Source organism: Lissotriton helveticus, chromosome 9 (assembly GCF_964261635.1).
Source record: "Lissotriton helveticus chromosome 9, aLisHel1.1, whole genome shotgun sequence".
Lineage (NCBI taxonomy): Eukaryota > Metazoa > Chordata > Amphibia > Caudata > Salamandridae > Lissotriton > Lissotriton helveticus.
The window spans coordinates 96681392-96702901 of NC_136070.1; the positions used below are offsets into that span (position 1 = coordinate 96681392).

The following is a 21510-nucleotide window of genomic DNA, read 5'->3' on the forward strand; positions in this document are numbered from 1 at the left end:
AGGTAGCACCAACAGGTCGTCTAGGGCCCCAGGTGCACAGTTGCAATACAGCGTTGGGTTCCCCATTGAAGTCAATGGGGATCGGTCCAGTCACAAAAAGGTTGCAGGTTTGGACTGAGGGGCACAGGTCTCATGATGCTCGGGGATGTGGGGACACCTGTGGTCCTCTTCTCCTCTGGCCAGCTGGGTGCAGAGATGTCCTGAGGCATCCGGTTTTTGTCACTGGAGATATTTGCAATAGAGGAGGCCTGCACAAAGAGGCTTCAGGCATTGTCGGGAAATACACAGTTGGCAAACCCAAAGTGGTCTTCAGCTCTGGAGCATCTAGGGACCACGCTGTCACCATTGGCCCATTTCATCTCGGGCTAGTGGACAAGGGTGCAGTGGTGCTTTCTGGTGTCTGGTTTTTGGCGGTCCGGAGTCCTCACAGCTCTTCTGGGGTGTCTGCAGGATGCAGGGGAGTAGATCTGCTACACCACTGGAGTTCCTGAGTAATGGTTGAAGGCTGCAAATCCATCAAGGCTTTCGAGGGCACCGACAGCTGCAGGATGAGTCTTCTTTGGTGCAATTGTCAAAGACAGCAGGTAGGCCAGCAGGTTTGGTGCCAAGTCAGTTACTGGTCTTCTGTTCTTGCTTTTGCGACTCTTCAGCATCCTTTGTCTTCTATTTAGGCAGGATCTGATTTTCTTGTTCCAGGGGCTTCCCTAAATACTAAATTTAGGGGCGTTAGGGTAGTGCCAATGGGCTACTTACCCCTGGGGTCACTATGCCCCCTTTATGATGCCATCCTTTGGAAAGTTTGTATAACCCTCTCCCAGAGTTACCAATTCTGCCTCTCAAAGATGGCAAACTCTGAAATTTCAGCTCCACATCAGGTAGCCCACCTCAGGGGTGGAACTAGCCTCAGGGTGAACATGCCTCTCTGACTACAAATGTTCCCACCTGTCCAATTGCCAAATATGCATACCTAAGGTGGCAGGCTTTTTAAAGCCCCCTGCCTTGGAATGTAAATTTACAGGTCATCCTGTTGGAAGGCGGTGTAAAACACTCTCTGCCGGAGCAGGCTTTGTTCCTGACCTCCTGAGAGCGTTGGCCCTCACCCATAGAGGTCAGAAACTCGACTGTGATGGCAGGCAAGTTAAGACCAGGCAGCCTCTGGGCGCATGTATTAATAAATCCATCACTGGAAACACTGTGGGTTCATTAATACAATATGTTTGATACCAAACATCTTTGGTTTCAGTGAAACCATCATTTAGCTGACAAACTCGTTTTCACCAGTGTCCAGCACAAGTACTTAAAATGGCTTCCATGGTTACTTGTAGTGGCAGTAATCGAACTGGGCAGCACATGGGCATATCTGCTCATGCTAATATGTCCACACATGCAGTATGGTGCACCCTGCCTTAGGGCTTTAAGGCCTGCTGTTGGGGGTAACTTGCCCCGGTTGTGGGCAGTGTCTGTGGGCATGGCACACTGTGTGCCATGTCATGTTTTCACTTTTCTCTGCACCAAGACATTCAGCCTGCAATGGCAGTCTGCATGAGTTAGGTGAGGAGTCCCTTAGGGCGGTAGCCCTTAGGAACCCTCTTTGGTTTCCCATGCCCCAGGTACCCGGGGTACCATTTACTAGGGACTTATAGGGGTTCCAAAGTTATAGCCAATTGGGGGAGCAATTGTACAGTTTTGGGAAAGAGACCTGGCACTGGGGACCTGGATAGCAGGAACCCAGGGCACTTCCAGCTAAAATTGCATCAAATACCAGGCAAAAGGTGTGGGTGACCATGTCAAAAAGGGGCACTTTCCTACAAGTCCACATAGAAAGAGAAATATGCCTCCCAGGATAGTTTTTGTGCCTGTTAGACCTGGCACCTTGGCGTGAGTTTCCCTTCCACTTTTTGCTGTTGTGCCTCAGATGTTTTTGCTGGTGTCCGCTGCTCAGGACACTGCGCCACGGCCAACCCGTGCCGCAGTGCAAGTGCTCCCTACTGTAAAGTGTACATGTGATTGATGTCCCTGATTGGTTCATTGGATTTACTGTCAGTCCCTAGTAAAGTGCACCAGGAGTGCCAGGGCTTGTGAATGCCAATACTGCTAGTGGGCCTGCAGTGCTGGTTGCGCCACCCACAGAAGCAGCCTTAAAATGTGTCTAGGGTCTGCCACTGCAGAACCTGCGTGCAGTCTGGTACTGTCATGCTGGCTGGGCAAGTGCACACACTTGCCAGCCCCTAAACCTTCCCTTAACGTCATATTAGTCACCCCTATGGTAGGCCTGAGGGCAGGGTGCATTGTAAGTGTAAGGTAGGACATGCTCTGATGTGTGTGGCATGTCCTAATAGTGAACTACTGCCAAATTCGTTTTTCACTATTGTAAGGCTACCTGTTCCCTTTTAGGCCAGATGGGCTGCTCGAATTATTACACTCTATAATCCCAGCAGGCTCAGGGAACATGGTAGAAAGTAATGTTTAGTATGCCTGAACTCAGAATAATAAAATACTTCTTTTAGTAAAGTTTATTTTAATATCCTGTGTTTGCAAATGCTACTTTTAGAAAGCTAGCATTTGCTTGCCTAACCATTTCAGCCCGCCTCTGCTTGGATGTGGATCTGACTGTCTGGGTGATGTGAGTGACAGGGCTGGGGGATGACAGGTGGTGAATGGCAGGATGACACCTTAGTGGGAGGTGGGAGTTTCCCTGAACTATGCATCAGGCTGTGCTCTGCCACCACAATGCTGGCTCCGCCCCCCTGGGGAGCGACTGATGACTCAGCCTGCACCTGGCCCAGGAAGGACCGAAGCTTGTCAACAAAGTGCTCCTGGCTGCCCCTGTCCACACAATGCTGGCTCCGCCCCCCTGGGGAGCGGCTGATGTGCCTGTCCTCACACTGAATGCAGAAGCCAGAAGTACCCACCACAAGTGCTCAGGGGCTGGAGCAGTTATGCAAATGCCCCCCTGGCCTGTAAGAACAAAAGAAACTGGGTATAAAAGTAGGAGCCCTGCTCCTTGTAAATTAGATCCTGTTTGTGCCACAGAAGAAACTCTGCCCGAAGAGAAGGACCTGGAAGAAGACTACAAGGAGGAGTGCTGTCTCTGGCCTGTGTCTGGTGCCTTGCTGCAGAAGGAGAGGAGAGAAAAGACTACAAGAGACTTTTGCTTTTATTGAACTTTGTGCCAAACTCTGCTAAAAGATCTCCAAGGGCTTGCTGTGGAACTTGCCCCCTGACCAGCGCCCCAGGAACAGTGGGCGCTACCCCCTGACAGAGGAACCGCTGTGAAACGCTGCTTTCCCCCTGCACGCCTATCCAGGAAAAGCGGAGCGCGCTGTGACCATCGCGCTCTTCATCAAGCTCTGGGTGTTGCCATCCCTCTGAACACCGTGACTGCCGCCTGCCAGGCCCAGAAGCATCGCAAAGACCAGCCCAGCTGATCCGAGCACCGTGACTGGCCCCGAGCCGCAGCTCGCAACGTGAAGAGAGATCGTGCCCGGTGCCTGCTTACACCCCTTCGTGTCTTGTGGCCCTGAACGCGCTGGCCGCTGTCCGAGAAACAGCTGCGGCGTGTGGTGCAAGAACGCCGCCTGGATTGCCTGTGGCGTGCTCTGCGGATCGCCGCTCACTGCGTGCGCCCCCTCTGTGAAACCCCGAGGCGCTCTGTCCCTGTGACACGGCCCGCGCCGCAACGCCAACCTCCCAGCCAGAGCCGAGCCGCCGCTCGCTCCAACCCCGGGAGGAAGACACCGCGACGCGGATCACCGCGCCGACCTGGGACCTGATCGCCTCGACCCCTGCTCAACAAAGAAAAGGTACTGTTGTGGCCCCGCGGTGCGAGCATTTGCCCTGCCTTGCTCGCACCGCCCTCTGACCAGCGCAGCCCTCGGGGACGCGTGTTGAGCGCTCCCAGGGCCCCCGCTCTCTCCCCCGCCAGCCGCGCACAGCCGTGCGGCTCGCACTGGGAGGCGGACTCTAACCAACCTACCGCCGCTCCCGCCAGAAGCGTGAGCCCGGGCCGGTCGGGCCCATTTGATTCCCAGAGGTGCAACAAGGCCTCAGCAGGCACCCCGCCTTCGTGAGAAACGTTGAACAGGAAAGCCCCAAATAATATCGGATTTGGGAACTATTAAAGACAAGCTAATTAGACACTGTGATTTTGCTGAAAGTAACTGGAACCTGACATTTTTGAAGTAATTGAACTGTATTTACAAGTCTGCTGCTAAAAAGATATAAAGAGAATATATTTTACTATAATACAGTTTGGTGTCATTGTGTGGTGGGTTGGTGGTGATGGCAAATGTTTAACCATATGTGCCCCAGAGATTAGCCTAGACTGCTTGCGCCACACTACCTAGAGGGTAAGCAGGGGTTGTTCTTGAAGGTAATCCTTTGCCCTGACTTGGGAGAGAGGGTCCCTGCTTGTCGCCAGTGCTGCACTGCGCCAACCAGAGACCCCCATTTCCAACATTGGACGCAGCGGTGAGGATAGCGAATTTACATTTGCAGTGTCTTTACCTTAACTACTGACCATTGCACGGTGATTACAGTCCAGTAACTTAGCCACAGACTTTTTTTTTATTTCTGCTAAGAAGAAGATCCCTAGTGTTGACATCATGCCTGGCACCAACAGCATAGAGAGGGCAGAATCCGTAACCTCTGATGTGTTGGAAGTAGAATGGGATGCATCAAAGCTGGATGACTACACAAGAAAGGAACTGAGGTTCTTCTGCAAGAAATTCAAGGCTCCACACGTGGGGTGCAGAAACAAACCAGAGCTCTACAAGGCCCTGAAAGCCTGGGTGGAGTCAAGGGATCCACCTGGGGATGAGAATGCACCTGGAAATATTGTGGTAGTTGAGCGACCAGACAGCGTCCATAGCTTTGGCAGAGGCCTGTCGCCAGAGGAGCTGGCAGACAGACAGGCAACCAGGGATCATGAAATGAAGCTGGCAGAATTAAAATTGAAGGGCCAACTGGAGCTTGAGAGCAAAAGAATGGCCCTGGAAGAGCGAATAATCCAAATGGATCATGAAGTGAAATTGAGGGAGATGAGTCTAAAGGAGAAAAGTTTGGATCATCCTCCCTCTGGTGGCAGCACAACGCCGGTGCAGGTAGAGTCCAAGGTGTACATCCCCAAAGATGTAGTTAAGGAGTTCTTTAGGGGGGATGACATAGGACAGTGGTTTAGGGCATATGAGGTAGCCATGTCCTCCCACCGGGTCCCTGACAAGGATTGGGGAGCGGGGTTGTGGGGGAGGTTCCTTAGCGAAGGGCGGGACACCCTGCTAGATTTGGCCACTGAAGAACAGAGTTCCTATCCCCACATGAAAGAGGCCTTAATGACCAGATATGGGCTTACCCCTGAAATGTATAGACAGAGGTTCAGGGGGTGTGAGAAGCGTCCTGGGGGTACATATGTGGAATATGTGACTTTTTTTGCAGAGCCCTGGATGGTTGGGTGAAGGGTAACAAGGTGAATGATTTTCAAGGTTTCTTTGATTTAATTGCATGGGAGCACTTGTCTAGTAATTGTTTTCCTGAGCTACGCCAGCACCTGATTGATAGCAAGCTGTCCAACCCGAGGAAGCTTGCTGAGGAGGCGGACCGCTGGCTCAGCACCAGGGTCCACAAGGGTCCAGGGGGAGACTCCGCCAAGGGTGGGCAGGGTCCCCAGCAGAAGAGTGGGGGGGACAGGGGTAAACAGAAAGGGTTCCCTAAAGGCCCCCAAAGTAATCCCCAAGGGAACCAGCAGAAAGGTTCTCAGCCTCCCCCACCCCCGAAGCAGAACGGGGCCCCGACAGGTAAACCTGTTCCAAAGGGGCCCTTCAATTGTTACAGATGTGGTGACCCGGGGCACATTGCCAGTGACCCCAAGTGTTGCCTATTTGGAAAAACAGCACCCACTGGTGCTCCACCCCGGCAAGTGACTAGTGTTCACTTAGGAGAAGAAGTGATGGTCCCAGGGGGTGGAGATCCTGTTCAGATGACCCTAGTCTCACTAGGAGACAGTGAAATGGTCCCTACAAACTACCTGCCCTCTAACACTAAGAAATATGGGCAGGTGGTGACCATCAATGGTAGGAAAGCTGAGGCTCTTAGAGACACAGGAGCCAGTGTGACTGCTGTGAGGCATCACCTGGTGTCTCAAGAGCAGGTTGTACCCCATGCCTACTGTAGGGTTATCAATGCTGATAATTCAGAGAGTCAGTGTCCGATGGCTCAAGTTCCCTTCGAGTGGGGGGGGTCTCTGGTACTCTGCAGGTCTCTGTGAGGAAAACCATGCCTGTGGACTGTTTGCTAGGGAATGACTTGGAGTACTCCCCTTGGGAAAAGGTGGAGAAGACGACTCACCTGAAGATGGTGGGTCTACCTGACTGGGCGTGCGTGACCACCCGGTCAATGGCAGCCAGTAGGGGTGATCAAGAGGTCCTGGGGCCTGAAGGAGAGGCCCAGGAACCGGCCTTAGGGAGAAGGCGCAGGAAACCGGCCCCTGAAGTTCCCACGGTCCAGGAGGAAGCAGACCTTGAGGGGGATGCCCTGGAGCCTACTGGGGAACAGATTGCTGAACTGGGGGACCTGCCTGAGCTGACCCATTGGCAGCAAGAAGGAGGACCCTCCAGGGAGGAATTCTGCAGGGAACAGAAAGAATGCCCTTCTCTCGTGGGTGTGCGGCAGCAGGCTGCAGACCAGGCCAATGGTGCTCAGGCCAAAACACATTATGTGTACTGGGAGAATGACCTCCTGTATTCAGAGCCTAAGGCTGCTGAACCTGGGTCAGCCCGTGTGCTGGTGGTACCCCAGAAGTTCAGAGCCTTCCTACTGGGACTGGCTCATGATGTGCCGTTAGCAGGACATTTGGGGATGGACAAGACCTATGACAGGCTTGTCACCCACTTCTACTGGCCCCAAATGCACAAGAGCTCAGATGCTCATTGTAGGACCTGTCCAACTTGCCAGGCAAGTGGGAAGTGCGGAGGGAAGAACAAGGCTCCCCTCCAACCATTCCCTGTGGTCAGTACTCCATTCCAACGAGTGGGTATTGACATTGTTGGGCCTCTGGACCCCAAGACAGCCATGGGCAACAGGTTCATCCTGGTCTTGGTGGACCATGCCACCCGGTACCCTGAAGCCATCCCTCTGAGGACAGTGACGGCCCCCGTGGTGGGACGTGCACTGATGGGAATTTTCTCACAAGTGGGATTCCCTCTAGAGGTGGTGAGCGGCAGGGGGACCAACTTCATATCCAAGTATATGAAGTCCCTTTGGCAAGAGTGTGGTGTAACCTACAAGTTCACCACCCCTTACCATCCCCAAGGAAATGGGTTGGTTGAGAGATTCAACCGAACCCTGAAGGACATGATCATGGGCCTGGAAGGTCCAATGAGGCGTAAGTGGGACGTCCTCTTGCCATGCCTGCTCTTTGCATACCGTGAGGTGCCACAGAAGTCCCTAGGGTTCAGCCCCTTTGAACTGCTGTATGGTCACCCAGTGAGAGGACCACTGAGTTTGGTAAAGGAAGGCTGGGAGCAATCTCCCAGGAAACCTCCCCAGAATGTATACAGTTACATGCTGGCCTTCAGAAACCAGACCAGGCACTTCAGACAACTTGTTGAGGCAAATCTGGAAGCCAGCCAGGAAGAGATGAAGCGGTGGTACGACCAGAATGCCACTCTGGTAGAGCTTCAGCCTGGACAAGAGGTGTGGGTCTTGGCCCCAGTGGAGCCCAGTGAACTTCAGGATAAGTGGACAGGTCCATTTGAGGTTGTGGAGCGCAAGAGTCCAGTAACCTACTTGGTGGACATGCAGACTCCCAGGAACCCTTTAAGGGTCCTACATGTTAACCGCCTCAAGCCCCACTTGAAAAGGTCCGAAGTGGGCATGTTGTTGGCAACTGATGATGGAATGGAAGAGGAGTCTGAGCCTCTTCCTGACCTCTTAGTGGCCTCTGAGAAAGATGGGTCAGTGGATGGAGTTAACCTCTCACCCACCCTGACCCCTGAGCAACAGGAAGACTGCCGCCAATTGCTGGGGCAGTTTCCAGATCTGTTCTCCCTGGTTCCTGGTGTCACAGATTGGTGCGTCCATGATGTGGACACAGGAGACAGCTTACCTGTGAAGCATAAGGCTTACAGAGTGACTGACAGGGTCAGGGCCTGCATCAAGGAGGTGGTCTCCAAGATGCTTGCTCTTAGGGTGGTTGAGTCCTCCAGCAGTCCTTGGTCCAGCCCCGTGGTCTTGGTCCCAAAGGCTGCTGCGCCGGGAGCCTCACCTGAACTCCGGTTCTGTGTGGACTACAGAGGACTCAATTCAGTCACCAAGACTGACGCGCACCCTATCCCGAGAGCTGATGAGCTCATTGATCGGCTAGGGGCTGCCCGGTTCCTCAGCACGTTTGATTTAACGTCTGGGTACTGGCAGATCGCCTTGACCGATGGGGCAAAGGAGAGGTCAGCATTCTCTACACCAGATGGGCATTTCCAGTTCTGGGTTATGCCATTTGGAATGAAGAATGCCACTGCCACCTTTCAGAGGTTGGTCAACCAGGTGTTGGTTGGGCTGGATGAGTTCAGTGCCGCCTACCTGGATGACATCGCAGTGTTCAGTGGTACCTGGCCAGAACACCTGCGACACCTCTGGGAAGTGTTGATGGCCCTGCGCAAGGCAGGCCTCACAATCAAGGCAAGCAAGTGCCAGATTGGGCAGGGTTCCGTGGTGTACTTGGGACACCAAGTGGGGAGTGGCAAGGTGGCCCCCTTGCAACCCAAAATTGAGACCATCCTGGCTTGGGAACCCCCCAAGACCCAGACTGCAGTGAGAGCCTTCCTGGGGCTCAATGGGTATTACAGGAGGTTTGTCAAGGGCTATGGCACTATTGTGACCCCCTTGACAGAGCTGACTTCTAAGAAGCAGCCCAGGAATGTGATTTGGACTGACACCTGTCAGAAGGCTTTTGACACCCTGAAGACTGCCATGTGCACGGCGCCCATGCTCTTGGCTCCTGATTTCTCCAAGGAATTCATAGTGCAAACAGACGCTTCAGAGCATGGTCTAGGGGCTGTTCTCTCACAGATGACTGAGGAGGGCTGGGACCAACCTGTAGCCTTCATCAGTAGGAGGTTACTTCCACGGGAAAGTAGGTGGAGTGCAATAGAGCGAGAAGCATTTGCTGTGGTCTGGGCGCTGAAGAAGCTAAGACCCTACTTGTTTGGGTCTCACTTCCGGGTTCAGACCGACCACAGGCCCCTCAGATGGTTGATGCAAATGAGGGGTGAGAACCCAAAACTGTTGAGGTGGTCCATCTCCCTACAGGGTATGGACTTCACGGTGGAACATCGCCCTGGCACAGATCACGCCAATGCTGACGGTCTGTCCAGGTTTTTCCGCCTTAGTGATGTGGAACTCCCTGGGGAAGGGTAGTTCCCCCCACATTTCAGCTGGAGGGGACACGTGTTAGACCTGGCACCTTGGCGTGAGTTTCCCTTCCACTTTTTGCTGTTGTGCCTCAGATGTTTTTGCTGGTGTCCGCTGCTCAGGACACTGCGCCATGGCCAACCCGTGCCGCAGTGCAAGTGCTCCCTACTGTAAAGTGTACATGTGATTGATGTCCCTGATTGGTTCATTGGATTTACTGTCAGTCCCTAGTAAAGTGCACCAGGAGTGCCAGGGCTTGTGAATGCCAATACTGCTAGTGGGCCTGCAGCGCTGGTTGCGCCACCCACAGAAGCAGCCTTAAAATGTGTCTAGGGTTTGCCACTGCAGAACCTGAGTGCAGTCTGGTACTGTCATGCTGGCTGGGCAAGTGCACACACTTGCCAGCCCCTAAACCTTCCCTTAACTTCATATTAGTCACCCCTATGGTAGGCCTGAGGGCAGGGTGCATTGTAAGTGTAAGGTAGGACATGCTCTGATGTGTGTGGCATGTCCTAATAGTGAACTACTGCCAAATTCGTTTTTCACTATTGTAAGGCTACCTGTTCCCTTTTAGGCCAGATGGGCTGCTGGAATTATTACACTCTATAATCCCAGCAGGCTCAGGGAACATGGTAGAAAGTAATGTTTAGTATGCCTGAACTCAGAATAATAAAATACTTCTTTTAGTAAAGTTTATTTTAATATCCTGTGTTTGCAAATGCTACTTTTAGAAAGCTAGCATTTGCTTGCCTAACCATTTCAGCCCGCCTCTGCTTGGATGTGGATCTGACTGTCTGGGTGATGTGAGTGACAGGGCTGGGGGATGACAGGTGGTGAATGGCAGGATGACACCTTAGTGGGAGGTGGGAGTTTCCCTGAACTATGCATCAGGCTGTGCTCTGCCACCACAATGCTGGGTCCGCCCCCCTGGGGAGCGACTGATGACTCAGCCTGCACCTGGCCCAGGAAGGACCGAAGCTTGTCAACAAAGTGCTCCTGGCTGCCCCTGTCCACACAATGCTGGCTCCGCCCCCCTGGGGAGCGGCTGATGTGCCTGTCCTCACACTGAATGCAGAAGCCAGAAGTACCCACCACAAGTGCTCAGGGGCTGGAGCAGTTATGCGAAGGCCCCCCTGGCCTGTAAGAACAAAAGAAACTGGGTATAAAAGTAGGAGCCCTGCTCCTTGTAAATTAGATCCTGTTTGTGCCACAGAAGAAACTCTGCCCGAAGAGAAGGACCTGGAAGAAGACTACAAGGAGGAGTGCTCTCTCTGGCCTGTGTCTGGTGCCTTGCTGCAGAAGGAGAGGAGAGAAAAGACTACAAGAGACTTTTGCTTTTATTGAACTTTGTGCCAAACTCTGCTAAAAGATCTCCAAGGGCTTGCTGTGGAACTTGCCCCCTGACCAGCGCCCCAGGAACAGTGGGCGCTACCCCCTGACAGAGGAACCGCTGTGAAACGCTGCTTTCCCCCTGCACGCCTATCCAGGAAAAGCGGAGCGCGCTGTGACCATCGCGCTCTTCATCAAGCTCTGGGTGTTACCATCCCTCTGAACACCGTGACTGCCGCCTGCCAGGCCCAGAAGCATCGCAAAGACCAGCCCAGCTGATCCGAGCACCGTGACTGGCCCCGAGCCGCAGCTCGCAACGTGAAGAGAGATCGTGCCCGGTGCCTGCTTGCACCCCTTCGTGTCTTGTGCCCCTGAACGCGCCGGCCACTGTCCGAGAAACAGCTGCGGCGTGTGGTGCAAGAACGCCGCCTGGATTGCCTGTGGCGTGCTCTGCGGATCGCCGCTCACTGCGTGCGCCCCCTCTGTGAAACCCCGAGGCGCTCTGCCCCTGTGACCCGGCCCGCGCCGCAACGCCAACCTCCGAGCCAGAGCCGAGCCGCCGCTCGCTCCAACCCCGGGAGGAAGACACCGCGACGCGGATCACCGCGCCGACCTGGGACCTGATCGCCTCGACCCCTGCTCAACAAAGAAAAGGTACTGTTGTGGCCCCGCAGTGCGAGCATTTGCCCTGCCTTGCTCGCACCGCCCTCTGACCAGCGCAGCCCTCGGGGACACGTGTTGAGCGCTCCCAGGGCCCCCGCTCTCTCCCCCGCCAGCCGCGCACAGCCGTGCGGCTCGCACTGGGTTGGCGGACTCTAACCAACCTACCGCCGCTCCCGCCAGAAGCGTGAGCCCGGGCCGGTCGGGCCCATTTGATTCCCAGAGGTGCAACAAGGCCTCAGCAGGCACCCCGCCTTCGTGAGAAACGTTGAACAGGAAAGCCCCAAATAATATCGGATTTGGGAACTATTAAAGACAAGCTAATTAGACACTGTGATTTTGCTGAAAGTAACTGGAACCTGACATTTTTGAAGTAATTGAACTGTATTTACAAGCCTGCTGCTAAAAATATATAAAGAGAATATATTTTACTATAATACAGTTTGGTGTCATTGTGTGGTGGGTTGGTGGTGATGGTGTGATACTGCAAATGTTTAACCATATGTGCCCCAGAGATTAGCCTAGACTGCTTGCGCCACACTACCTAGAGGGTAAGCAGGGGTTGTTCTTGAAGGTAATCCTTTGCCCTGACTTGGGAGAGAGGGTCCCTGCTTGTCGCCAGTGCTGCACTGCGCCAACCAGAGACCCCCATTTCCAACAGTGCCAAAAACAATCATTCATGCAACACAAGCACCCTTGCACCATGTTGCAAGGGTGCCTGAGTGGGCACTATGCTGTCAAAAGGGCACCAGTGCAAGGGAAAGGAAAGGAATGTGCCATATTGACTTAAATACAGCACAATCCTGCCCTTTCTCCGTCATGCAGTGCACCACAGCAAGTTGACTTTCTGCGCCGCACTGCATGACTTCTTCCTAAATGAGCCCCTAAGTCTGTAGCTATTGATTGTGATCAGTTTATCAGATTTTAGAACGGGGTAAAGGCTCAACTCAACCTATTCAGGTTCAAGATATACTGTTAATGCTGTTTATTTAATTCATGGTTGGACCCTAAATGCCAGTTGCCAGCTGGAACTGGTTTGTCCTGACAGTTCACCGAATGCCCCGCTTCCAGTGGGTGCCCTTGCCATCATACCTGCAACACTCTAATCTTTCTTTCTTTGCATCTCTCAAAAATCTTGCTCCCTTTGAAATTGTTAGAGGCCGGTCTGGTCCTTACCTGATTCCCTGCAGAACTGTTTCACGCTGGACAACATCTACAAGTCTGCTGGTAACCCCCTTACTCAGACTTGAAACTGAGTTTAGTTTTGGTGAGTCTAGCCTTGCACCAAGTGCCACACAGGCAGCTTTCAAACAAATCATATTGAAGTGATCAATGTCTCCTATCCCTTCGCCACTGACAAATCTACAGTAACCAAAAGACCCTCAGCAGTTTATGAGAACACAGCAATGCTTCCCCATAGCAGAACACTTGGCATAGGAATCAGTGTTAAAGGAAATGCTGGTGCCTAATGGATGAATGCTATGTAATCGTTTAGAGGTCGTATCTCTGACACAGAAGATGCTAGCACAGTCTTTTTTTTTTGTTTACAGTAAATATCTCTATTTTGTCTACCTGTAAATAAAGGCATTTTCTTCATATACGTAATAGCTTTGCCTGGACTTTGTACACATGAACATCACTCATCTCTTAACCCTAAAATCCCATACCCCCCCTAAAAACTCCAGTCATCCCTAAACCCTCACAACCCCTGAAAACCACCCATTCATTACTCCGAAAACCTCTCACCACCCCAACTCGAAAAACTATTTTTACACATAGAGTCCACCTATCCCTTATCTGTTAAAACTCCACACCACCTTGAACTCCATTGATTCCTGAACACTAAAAATGCTTCACTACCCCTCACTGAACCTTATAAACACTCGCCAGCACTTATCTCCACCCATCCGCGAACCCTAAAAACCCCTTACCGTCCCTAAACTCCACTCATCCATGAACTTTAAAAATCTCTCACCACCCTAAACTCCACACATGCCTGATCCCTAACATACCCTGACCACCCCTACTCTCCACCCATCCCTGAACCCTAAAAACCCCTCATTGCCCCTAAAAATCACTCATCATTGAACCCAAAAACTCTCACTACCTCTAATCTTCACCCAAGTGTGTGATTTTGGATATTTCCTTAAGATTATGTTTCCTTTTATTTTCGATTTATTTGTATTTCCTTAAAAAAATTCATTATTTGGTTTCCTTCAATGTGATTTCTCCGTTTTTGTTTTTCCATTAATTCATATACATCAGGTCAGTGTGCATTGCATTACTGAGCTGTCATTATAAAAACCCGAGGCATCATATATTTGGATGAGTATAAGAAAGAACAATGGTTGTAGAGGACAATTGGGAACAGTTGTATCAGCACTGTAAGCAATTATTGCATAGGCATCCCGAAGACTTAGTGCACGCAAGTGCTCGTGACACTCAAAGGTGAACGGCGCAGGTAACAAGTGGCACAAAAAACAGCGAGGGCGCAATGTGAAAAAGTGACATATATACATAAATGACTTATGGTTTAAAAAGGATTATTTACATAGATTTATCATATATTTCGGACATTTTTTATTGAACCATTGTAAAAGAGGCGCTGGTATGTCGACGGCATTGCGATCCTAGTTACTTGGGATCATCATCAAGACCAGGTAACCATTTGAAGGTGCTGAGGAAGGAGGCGGTGTGATGTCCGGGTGGCAGGTAGGTAGGTCAGTGAGGCTTGTCCCACTGGGAGGGATGTGAATCAAGGCGGGGAGGGCCAAGGGTGAAGTACGTGTAATTAACGTCTGGGCACAAGGTTACTGCTGGTTGACGGTGCTTGGTTGGGTGACTCTAACCTGGGTGGGGTCTGTGCATCCGGGACCGAAGGAAGCCGGAGCGGGGCCTGCCATGGAGTTAATCTGGAGGCGTGTGCCTGGGGTTCACAGAGTGCATAAACAGGGTCAGAGCCCCGATCCACTGTTTGCAGGCTGCAGGAGCCGCCGGATGCGTTCACCCACAGTGTCGTGGAGCTAGCCGGGGCCGAAGATGGGCTAATGAGTCATTGGGTCCTGCGTCGGGTCCGCGATCAGCAGGGGGCGGCCACACATTTGCCGCTTTTCAGGATTTACCAAGATAGATAAACCTTGGAATGCGTCAATATGCTATGCCTTCCTGATGGAGGCCAACTATGTCTCCTAATTTTTCCATTTTCTACGTGCGCAACATTCTGCAGCACACTTAGAAAGAGGAAAACACCTCTAAGGATTGTTTCTGCTTGCAACACAGGCACCCTTGCACCATGTCGCAAGGGTGCCTGTGTTGGCACTAGGATGCACTAGGTGCACTAGCGCAAGAAGAGAGCGAAAATGTCCCACATATTAGTAAATATGGCACTTTCCTGCTTTCTTCTTTTGACACAGCGCATCAAGTTGTCTTGCTGTGTTGCGCTGTGTCAAATAATGATAAATCTGGCCCAAGGCCAAAACACTTCCAAATAAATTGAGCTCTCTTTAGCCACCAGGCAGCAAATTCTGGCTATTTTACATGCTTGTCTGTGATTTTCTATCCTCCAGCTTTCACATGAGCATTTGTTAATGCATATAGGTAGGGGTTCAGGTGTACAATTTACTATCCTCATACAAGTGGTTTGATAAGTATATCTACTTAACTGTTAAAGGTCCTGAAAACTGATTTGTTTCCCAGGTTGGTCTTTCATGTCTATAGTGTCTGATACATGTTTCTGGTTATTTGAGAAAATTACAACTCATCTTCCATTTAGGGTGTCTAGCATCGTCTAGAAATCTACTCCTTGGGCAGAGCACATCTGCCTCTTTTCTTTCACTATTCTATTCTAGGCTGTGGACCCACAAAAACAAAACTGTCCAAAAGATGCTGATTCAGTACTGGGGAACTGGGGTCACATCCTTTTCTCTAAATGAGTGGCAGGAGGGGCTATTTTATTAGTAAAAATAACCTTCCAACAAAAATCCGCTGTTGTACCCTAGGGCCTGAAGTAGGGCTACTGAAAAGCCAGGCTCATACATCACCCCTCTCAAAGTGGATTCCTTAGGAGAGCTGGTGGTCCGTAGGTAGAAAATAGTCACATGGTTCTTTTACTTCCTGGGAGAGGGAGGCCACCTACGGTGGCTCCACACACTTTCTGGTTTCTAATTGTCAAGTCATGATGACTGCTTCAGTAGCAGTAGGTTGTGGGAGTAGCTGCCGGGCGGTGACGTGGGGAGGGGGAGGGGCAGGGTGGGGGTAATAATCTATGGATTACGGAGGGTTACAGGTAAGTAAACATATAAATAAATAAAACAAATTTCGTTGCGCGCACTGCATCCCCAAATGCGATGCAGCGCGCGCAAGGTGCAGTAGACGTGTAAGCGTGACAACACAGGGTTTCTCAAAGGCAAGGAGAGAAGTCTGTGAATATGCTGAGACAGCAGTGTTTGGGTATGTCATCCTGTGGAATGTTCACTATGGCTTTCATGCTGAATCAGCGTACCCTCTGCTCCCACTCGAGGAGGCAGAATTGCAACACTAATTTGGTTGGCTTCTCCTTTCAAAAGAAAACAATATACACGTATCAAACCACACCACATCTAGGTTATTTGTGATTGGATATTCTTTTAAATTACCCCATATTCCAACCACTGTGTAGATTAGGGTTTATTTGGCCCTGATGAATTGCCAACTGATCAATATTTACTTACCAATGGCAAGAAACATGTTGACCTTTTAAAGCTATCATAGATCATTGCGTCTGGTGATAGCCGACACGTTTCTACCCATCCAAGTAGCCTCACCTATTAAAATCTTATTTAGAGGATTACTTAGTCTATTTTAATATGCATTTTTTTAAACACACATATTCACTTCTACGCACCAATCTACACAAGAGGCCCTACACCCACACTTCATTTGGAGAAAAGATCTCCGATAAAGAACCCCTAGTGGGTGCCCATTGGGCATTGCACCGCCGGCCCGATGAGGAGCCGCCCTATAATGAAGCATGACACCTATATGGGTGTGTGAGGGCTCCTGTTCCTAAGGGTGCGGACTCTGGCGCATCCCCTTAGTTTCTGACAACCTCATATTCTCTCTTTTTCTGGAAGTAACTGCATACCCTTGTTGTAAAGACATTCTGGGGACAGCCACAGCTCTGGGAAGGCTGCAGTGACAAGTCAGTCAAGTACATCAAAAGTGCTGAATAGATTGATTGATAGACTATAGTCTAGAGATAATGCCGATAGAAACTCCCCTTAGGCACTGGTGTTACTGGTTGACCATAACATCTTGGTCGACCGTGTCAAACAGGCAGGTGTCCAGGGGTCGGCTGCCTGCTGACTTGCCTCCTTTTTGGGGGACCGCTCGCAAGCTGTTCGCCAGGGACACTTTCTGCCATCGCCCCGCAATACCACCTGCGGTGTTCCGCAGGGCTCAGCTCTCTTTCCTCACTTATTCAATCTTTACATGGCCCCCCTGATCCAGTCTTTCAAAGACAGGAAGGTGTCAGTTTTCAACTATGCCAACGACCTACAACTTGTCCTCAGGGTTGATGGCCTGGACAGTTCTGTTACTGTTTTCCAGGACACCATGCTGCATATCCAATGTTGGATGGATCATAACCAACTTAAATTAAACCCCGGTAAGACAGAGATCGTTCTTACTGGGGACAGCCATACATTTTGGAGCCCACATTATTGGCCATTGGAGCTAGAACCACCCCCCCCTCCTCCCCTTCCACCACGGCCAAAATATTGGGAGTTTCGGTTGACAGTGACCTCTCATTGAAAACCCAGGTCAGTGCAGTAGTGTCCAAGTGTTTCCTTCAAATGCCCAAGATCAGTAAAATACATCGCTTTCTCACCCAGGACGCACTGATCCAGGTTATAATAGCCACTGTTTTATCTCACCTGGTCTACCCTAATTCTGTGTATTTAGGTATGCCACATTACTTGCTTAAACGCCCACAGATGGTCCAGACCCGTGCTGCATGTCTGGTCTTCCTACTACCCAGATGGCAACCAGCAACTCCACTGTCGAAGAAACTGCATTGGCTCCCTATTTCCCAGGGCTGTGTCTTCAAGATTGGCTGCCTTATTTTTAAGGCTCTGCATGGCACCAGCCCTAGGTTCATTAACCCCTTGCATGCTCGTGACGGAACCATTCAGTCACAAGCCACGGTGGTGCTGGGCTGGTGACGGAATGGTTCCGTCACGGCCCGGCGGCCGCGCCTGCGCGGCGCTTCTTTCGCGCCTGCGCTGAGCGTTCTATAAGGCGGGCGGGGCCGTGACGGAACCATTCCGTCACAAGCACAGCGCCACCGCGGCTCGTGACGGAGTAGTTCCGTCACGAGCATGGCAGTGCCGCGCGGCCCCCCTCCCCCCTAGCGTCTCGGTGGAATTACCGCCGCAGCCAAGGGGTTAATAGCCTAATCTCCAGGCACATTCCCAGGCGAGACTTAAGGTCTGCTCATCTCTCCCTTCTCTGTACCCCAATGTTTAAACGGGTACGCCAAGGAGGCCGCAGATTTGCCACTCTTGCTCCCAAACTGTGTAACTCCTTCCTGTGGGAAATTCGGTCCTGCACAGATCTCCTGCAATTTAGGACATACCTGAAAACCTGGCTATTTGCACAAAGCTAGATCCTTTGTCCCAATTTGACTGCATTCAGAGCCTTTTAGCGCCATGAAGCCACCCGGCGTACGTGCGCTCTATACATTTTTATTAACATTACCTATTCATCTGACGGCAATATTGCCCATCAGACAATATTGTTAATATAAACCAGTCTTGCATCTATAAATCAGCGTGAGTTTGCGAAGACGTGTTGGTTTTCTGACCCACATCACTACCATCTCAGATTGACCCTTCTTACCAAGAGAGCCTTCTTCAGCTCTGCTTTCACTATCTCCTCCGCCAGGCGTGAGGTGACATTGAGGATCTTGTAGGTGATGATGGGCTTCTTCCATTTTGCCCCCAGCTTGAATGCCATGCGCTGTTCATGCTTCCCGCATCGAGGCAGCCTCAGTGCTTCTGCAGTCTCGTTGTCTACCTTTCCTGCAGTCAAAAAAGAGACAAAGTTTGAGGACTCACAAGGATGTGGCTTAAATCATGGTGCATGGTGTACTCAAAGTTAAACAATGGGATAACAGCATATGGCCTGGTGGTCCGCTAAAAGGACACAATCCTAAGTGGCGCTGTGGACCCTTTGCTTGTAAACATTTATGTCAGCCCCCTTGGCATACATGACCTAATAGGAGAAAGTATCTAGTGTATGGTGATAGTGAGTGGCACTTGTAAAGAGATCAGAAAAACATTCAGATAGCTGCTAAGGCCCTAAATTTAAGTGTACATTGGAAAAAGCCTACATTCACACCAGTCGGATCAAAGTTTTATCAACCATGTGCAAAATTGTGTTCTGCTAACTCTTTGCATCTTAATGAATGAATGAATTAATGAATCTTTATTGTTTAAGTTAATTAAAATCATAACAATTCCAATAAAATGAACCAGTCTGCAGAGGAACATATACTGTACATAGTAAAACCATGAATTACCATTAATAAAGTTTACAGCTTTTGATGACATCATATCAAGACAGTGTTAGCCCCAATGTATATACATGTTAGACTTACTGGTTGCCCGCTGGGAAACCAGTTCCAATTAGATAAAACAATAATTAAACAATGTATCAACAATTTCATCTTTTTAGTAAAATACCATTTAAAATTCCAGTTCAAATTAATTTTAATATAAAAGTAAACATTTTACCAATCTACAGTTAAGTTGCGGGTCGTATGGATCAAGGCACTTTAGCATAGCAGATCTGCAGGTGCGTATGCCCCTATCTTTAAAAGGATTTTTTAACAATAAAAGACGATCTAGTTTTAAAACGGGACATATACAGATCAGGTGAACAAAGTCCTGCTTCAGAGCACCACATTATGTACTCTTTGTATCTGATTCTTCCAAGAATCCCTTGAGAGTAAAAGTGTGCTTCACAAGAACTTTACAAATACAGATACTTTTCCAGATACAGAGGATTTCGGCTGGGTGACCTTTCTGTATGCTTTTGCCCCTTTGTTCAATGCCCTCCATTTGGAACCCTTTATCAGAAAGCAAATAGATCTTCAGAGGCTTTGTAAAGAGTATACAACCTTTGTGGATAAAACTGTGTGGCTGCTGTTATACAAAAGTCGAATATTATTTAATGCCAAGAAGCTTTAAGGTGAATGTTGCACTGTACTAATACAATAAAATAGAAAATTAGATATTTTTTAATTAATTTAAAAAATAGAAAAAACCTCGTTTATGTAATTCGGTAAAGAAAAAAATTGCTCCTGGGAGCAAAGTTCTCTTTGCTAGAAGTGTAACAACAACGTGGAAACTAATGTTCTTGTACAGCTCTGTATTTACCGAGCTAAGGTTGTGCAATGTTGCCAGAAGTCAAAAGGGCACCATAGCCCTCCCCGTAAAACAAGCATGCGTTTATCTTATTTAAATAGTCGGTGAACCTAATGCTGTGACCTGTCTGTTCACAAGGAACTTTTATGCAACTGGCTTCTTTGACTTTCAGAATTAAGATAATGGGTAATGTATTAAAAAACAAACAATCTGTCAAAAAGTAGTAAGGTCCGGTGTAGTGTTTTGAGATTATGCACTTTCGGACCCTTGTGGTCCTAGGCGGACTCCATACAGGAATTACAGAACGGATTTGGCGGTGTGTGGTTAATAAAGTCGTGCCGCAGTGCGGTGTGATTTCAATTGTATGCTGATGAATAAAGACATCTGTTGTCCAGATGTATGATTTAACAACTACTACTTTAACAACAAATTCCTAAACCACGAATGATAAACCACGACCATTTCCCAACCACTACATTCTTAACAACGAATTCCTAAACAACGAATGATAAACCACGACCATTTCCCAACCACTACATTCTTAACAACGAATTCCTAAACAACGAATGATAAACCACGACCATTTCCCAACCACTACATTCTTAACAACGAATTCCTAAACAACGAATGATAAACCACGACCATTTCCCAACCACTACATTCTTAACAACGAATTCCTAAACAACGAGAATTATTCTATTTGCTCGTTTCCTTAAAATTCCATTCACAGTTCATGTAAAAACGAAACCATCCATTTACACCAGATACAACACTTTGAACAGAGGAACGCGTTGCAAAGAATTCACAGCTATGGTATTTTAAAGTGATTTAAAATCCTCGCTCAAATGCAGCCTTTTGCTAGGAAACAGAAAGGACAGAAAATCAAATGCCCGCACCTAGTTGTTTTTTTGTAGCCTATCTCTCCCCGGTGTTGTGTCTTATTTTGCTGACAGCCTTTGACAACCACGATGCAAGGAGAATCTTTTAACATACCCCATCGTCTTCATAGAAGCGCAAAGCAGAGACTTTCAATGCCATGTATTTAAATAAATTCACATATGTTGCATATATTTCTTTTTGAGGAGACATGGGCCAGAGATTTAATATTTTCTCTATAGCGACTCTATATACATATATGTAACTAATGAACACTTGTGAGAGATTACAGGCAGTGCATCAAGGCATACAAATCTAAATCGTTTCTTAAAGGAGATGATTTTACAAAACCCTTGTTTGTTTGTTTTTTCCTTATCTTCCCCAGATTTCTATGTCCAGTAGGGATGGTGCCGAATTTGTACAACGTACTGCTTTTATTTCAATTTCTTTTCCTCTATCAGTGTCACCCCTTGGGGAAAGGCTTTTCTTTAATTTTGCTTGGTCTTAAGTTAGGCTTGACGGAATGCACTAGGCTCCATCGTTTCTTTTGGGATTCCCATGGTTATGAATAATAATAACAAAAATACACATAACAATAGTGCCATCTATTGGCCAGTTAGAAGATCATTTTATTTGTGGTTTAGGAAAGTCGTTGTTCGTGTTATTCGTGGATAATGATGTCGTGGTTCACAGAAAGGTCGTTGTTTTGGATTCATAGTTCAGGTCAGTCGTTGTTAAGGCTTCGTTATTAAGGCTGTTTCCCCTGTTGTCCAGCTCCATGTGTGGCGTGTTCGTTCATATGCTTCCGGGGAGGGGAGGACGCTACACCTGGGAAACA

At 49.3% G+C, this 21510-nt stretch overlaps 1 protein-coding gene across 1 annotated transcript in view; it reads right to left on the reverse strand.

The window, feature by feature from the left end:
- The window catches only part of LOC144780971 (matrix metalloproteinase-18-like), a 110253-nt gene that overhangs the window by 48187 nt on the left and 40556 nt on the right, over positions 1–21510 (reverse strand). Inside the window, exon 3 of the mRNA XM_078659560.1 lies at positions 18268–18449. Within this exon, the coding sequence (XP_078515686.1) occupies positions 18268–18449 (182 nt within the window). The remainder of the gene's footprint in view (positions 1–18267; positions 18450–21510) is intronic.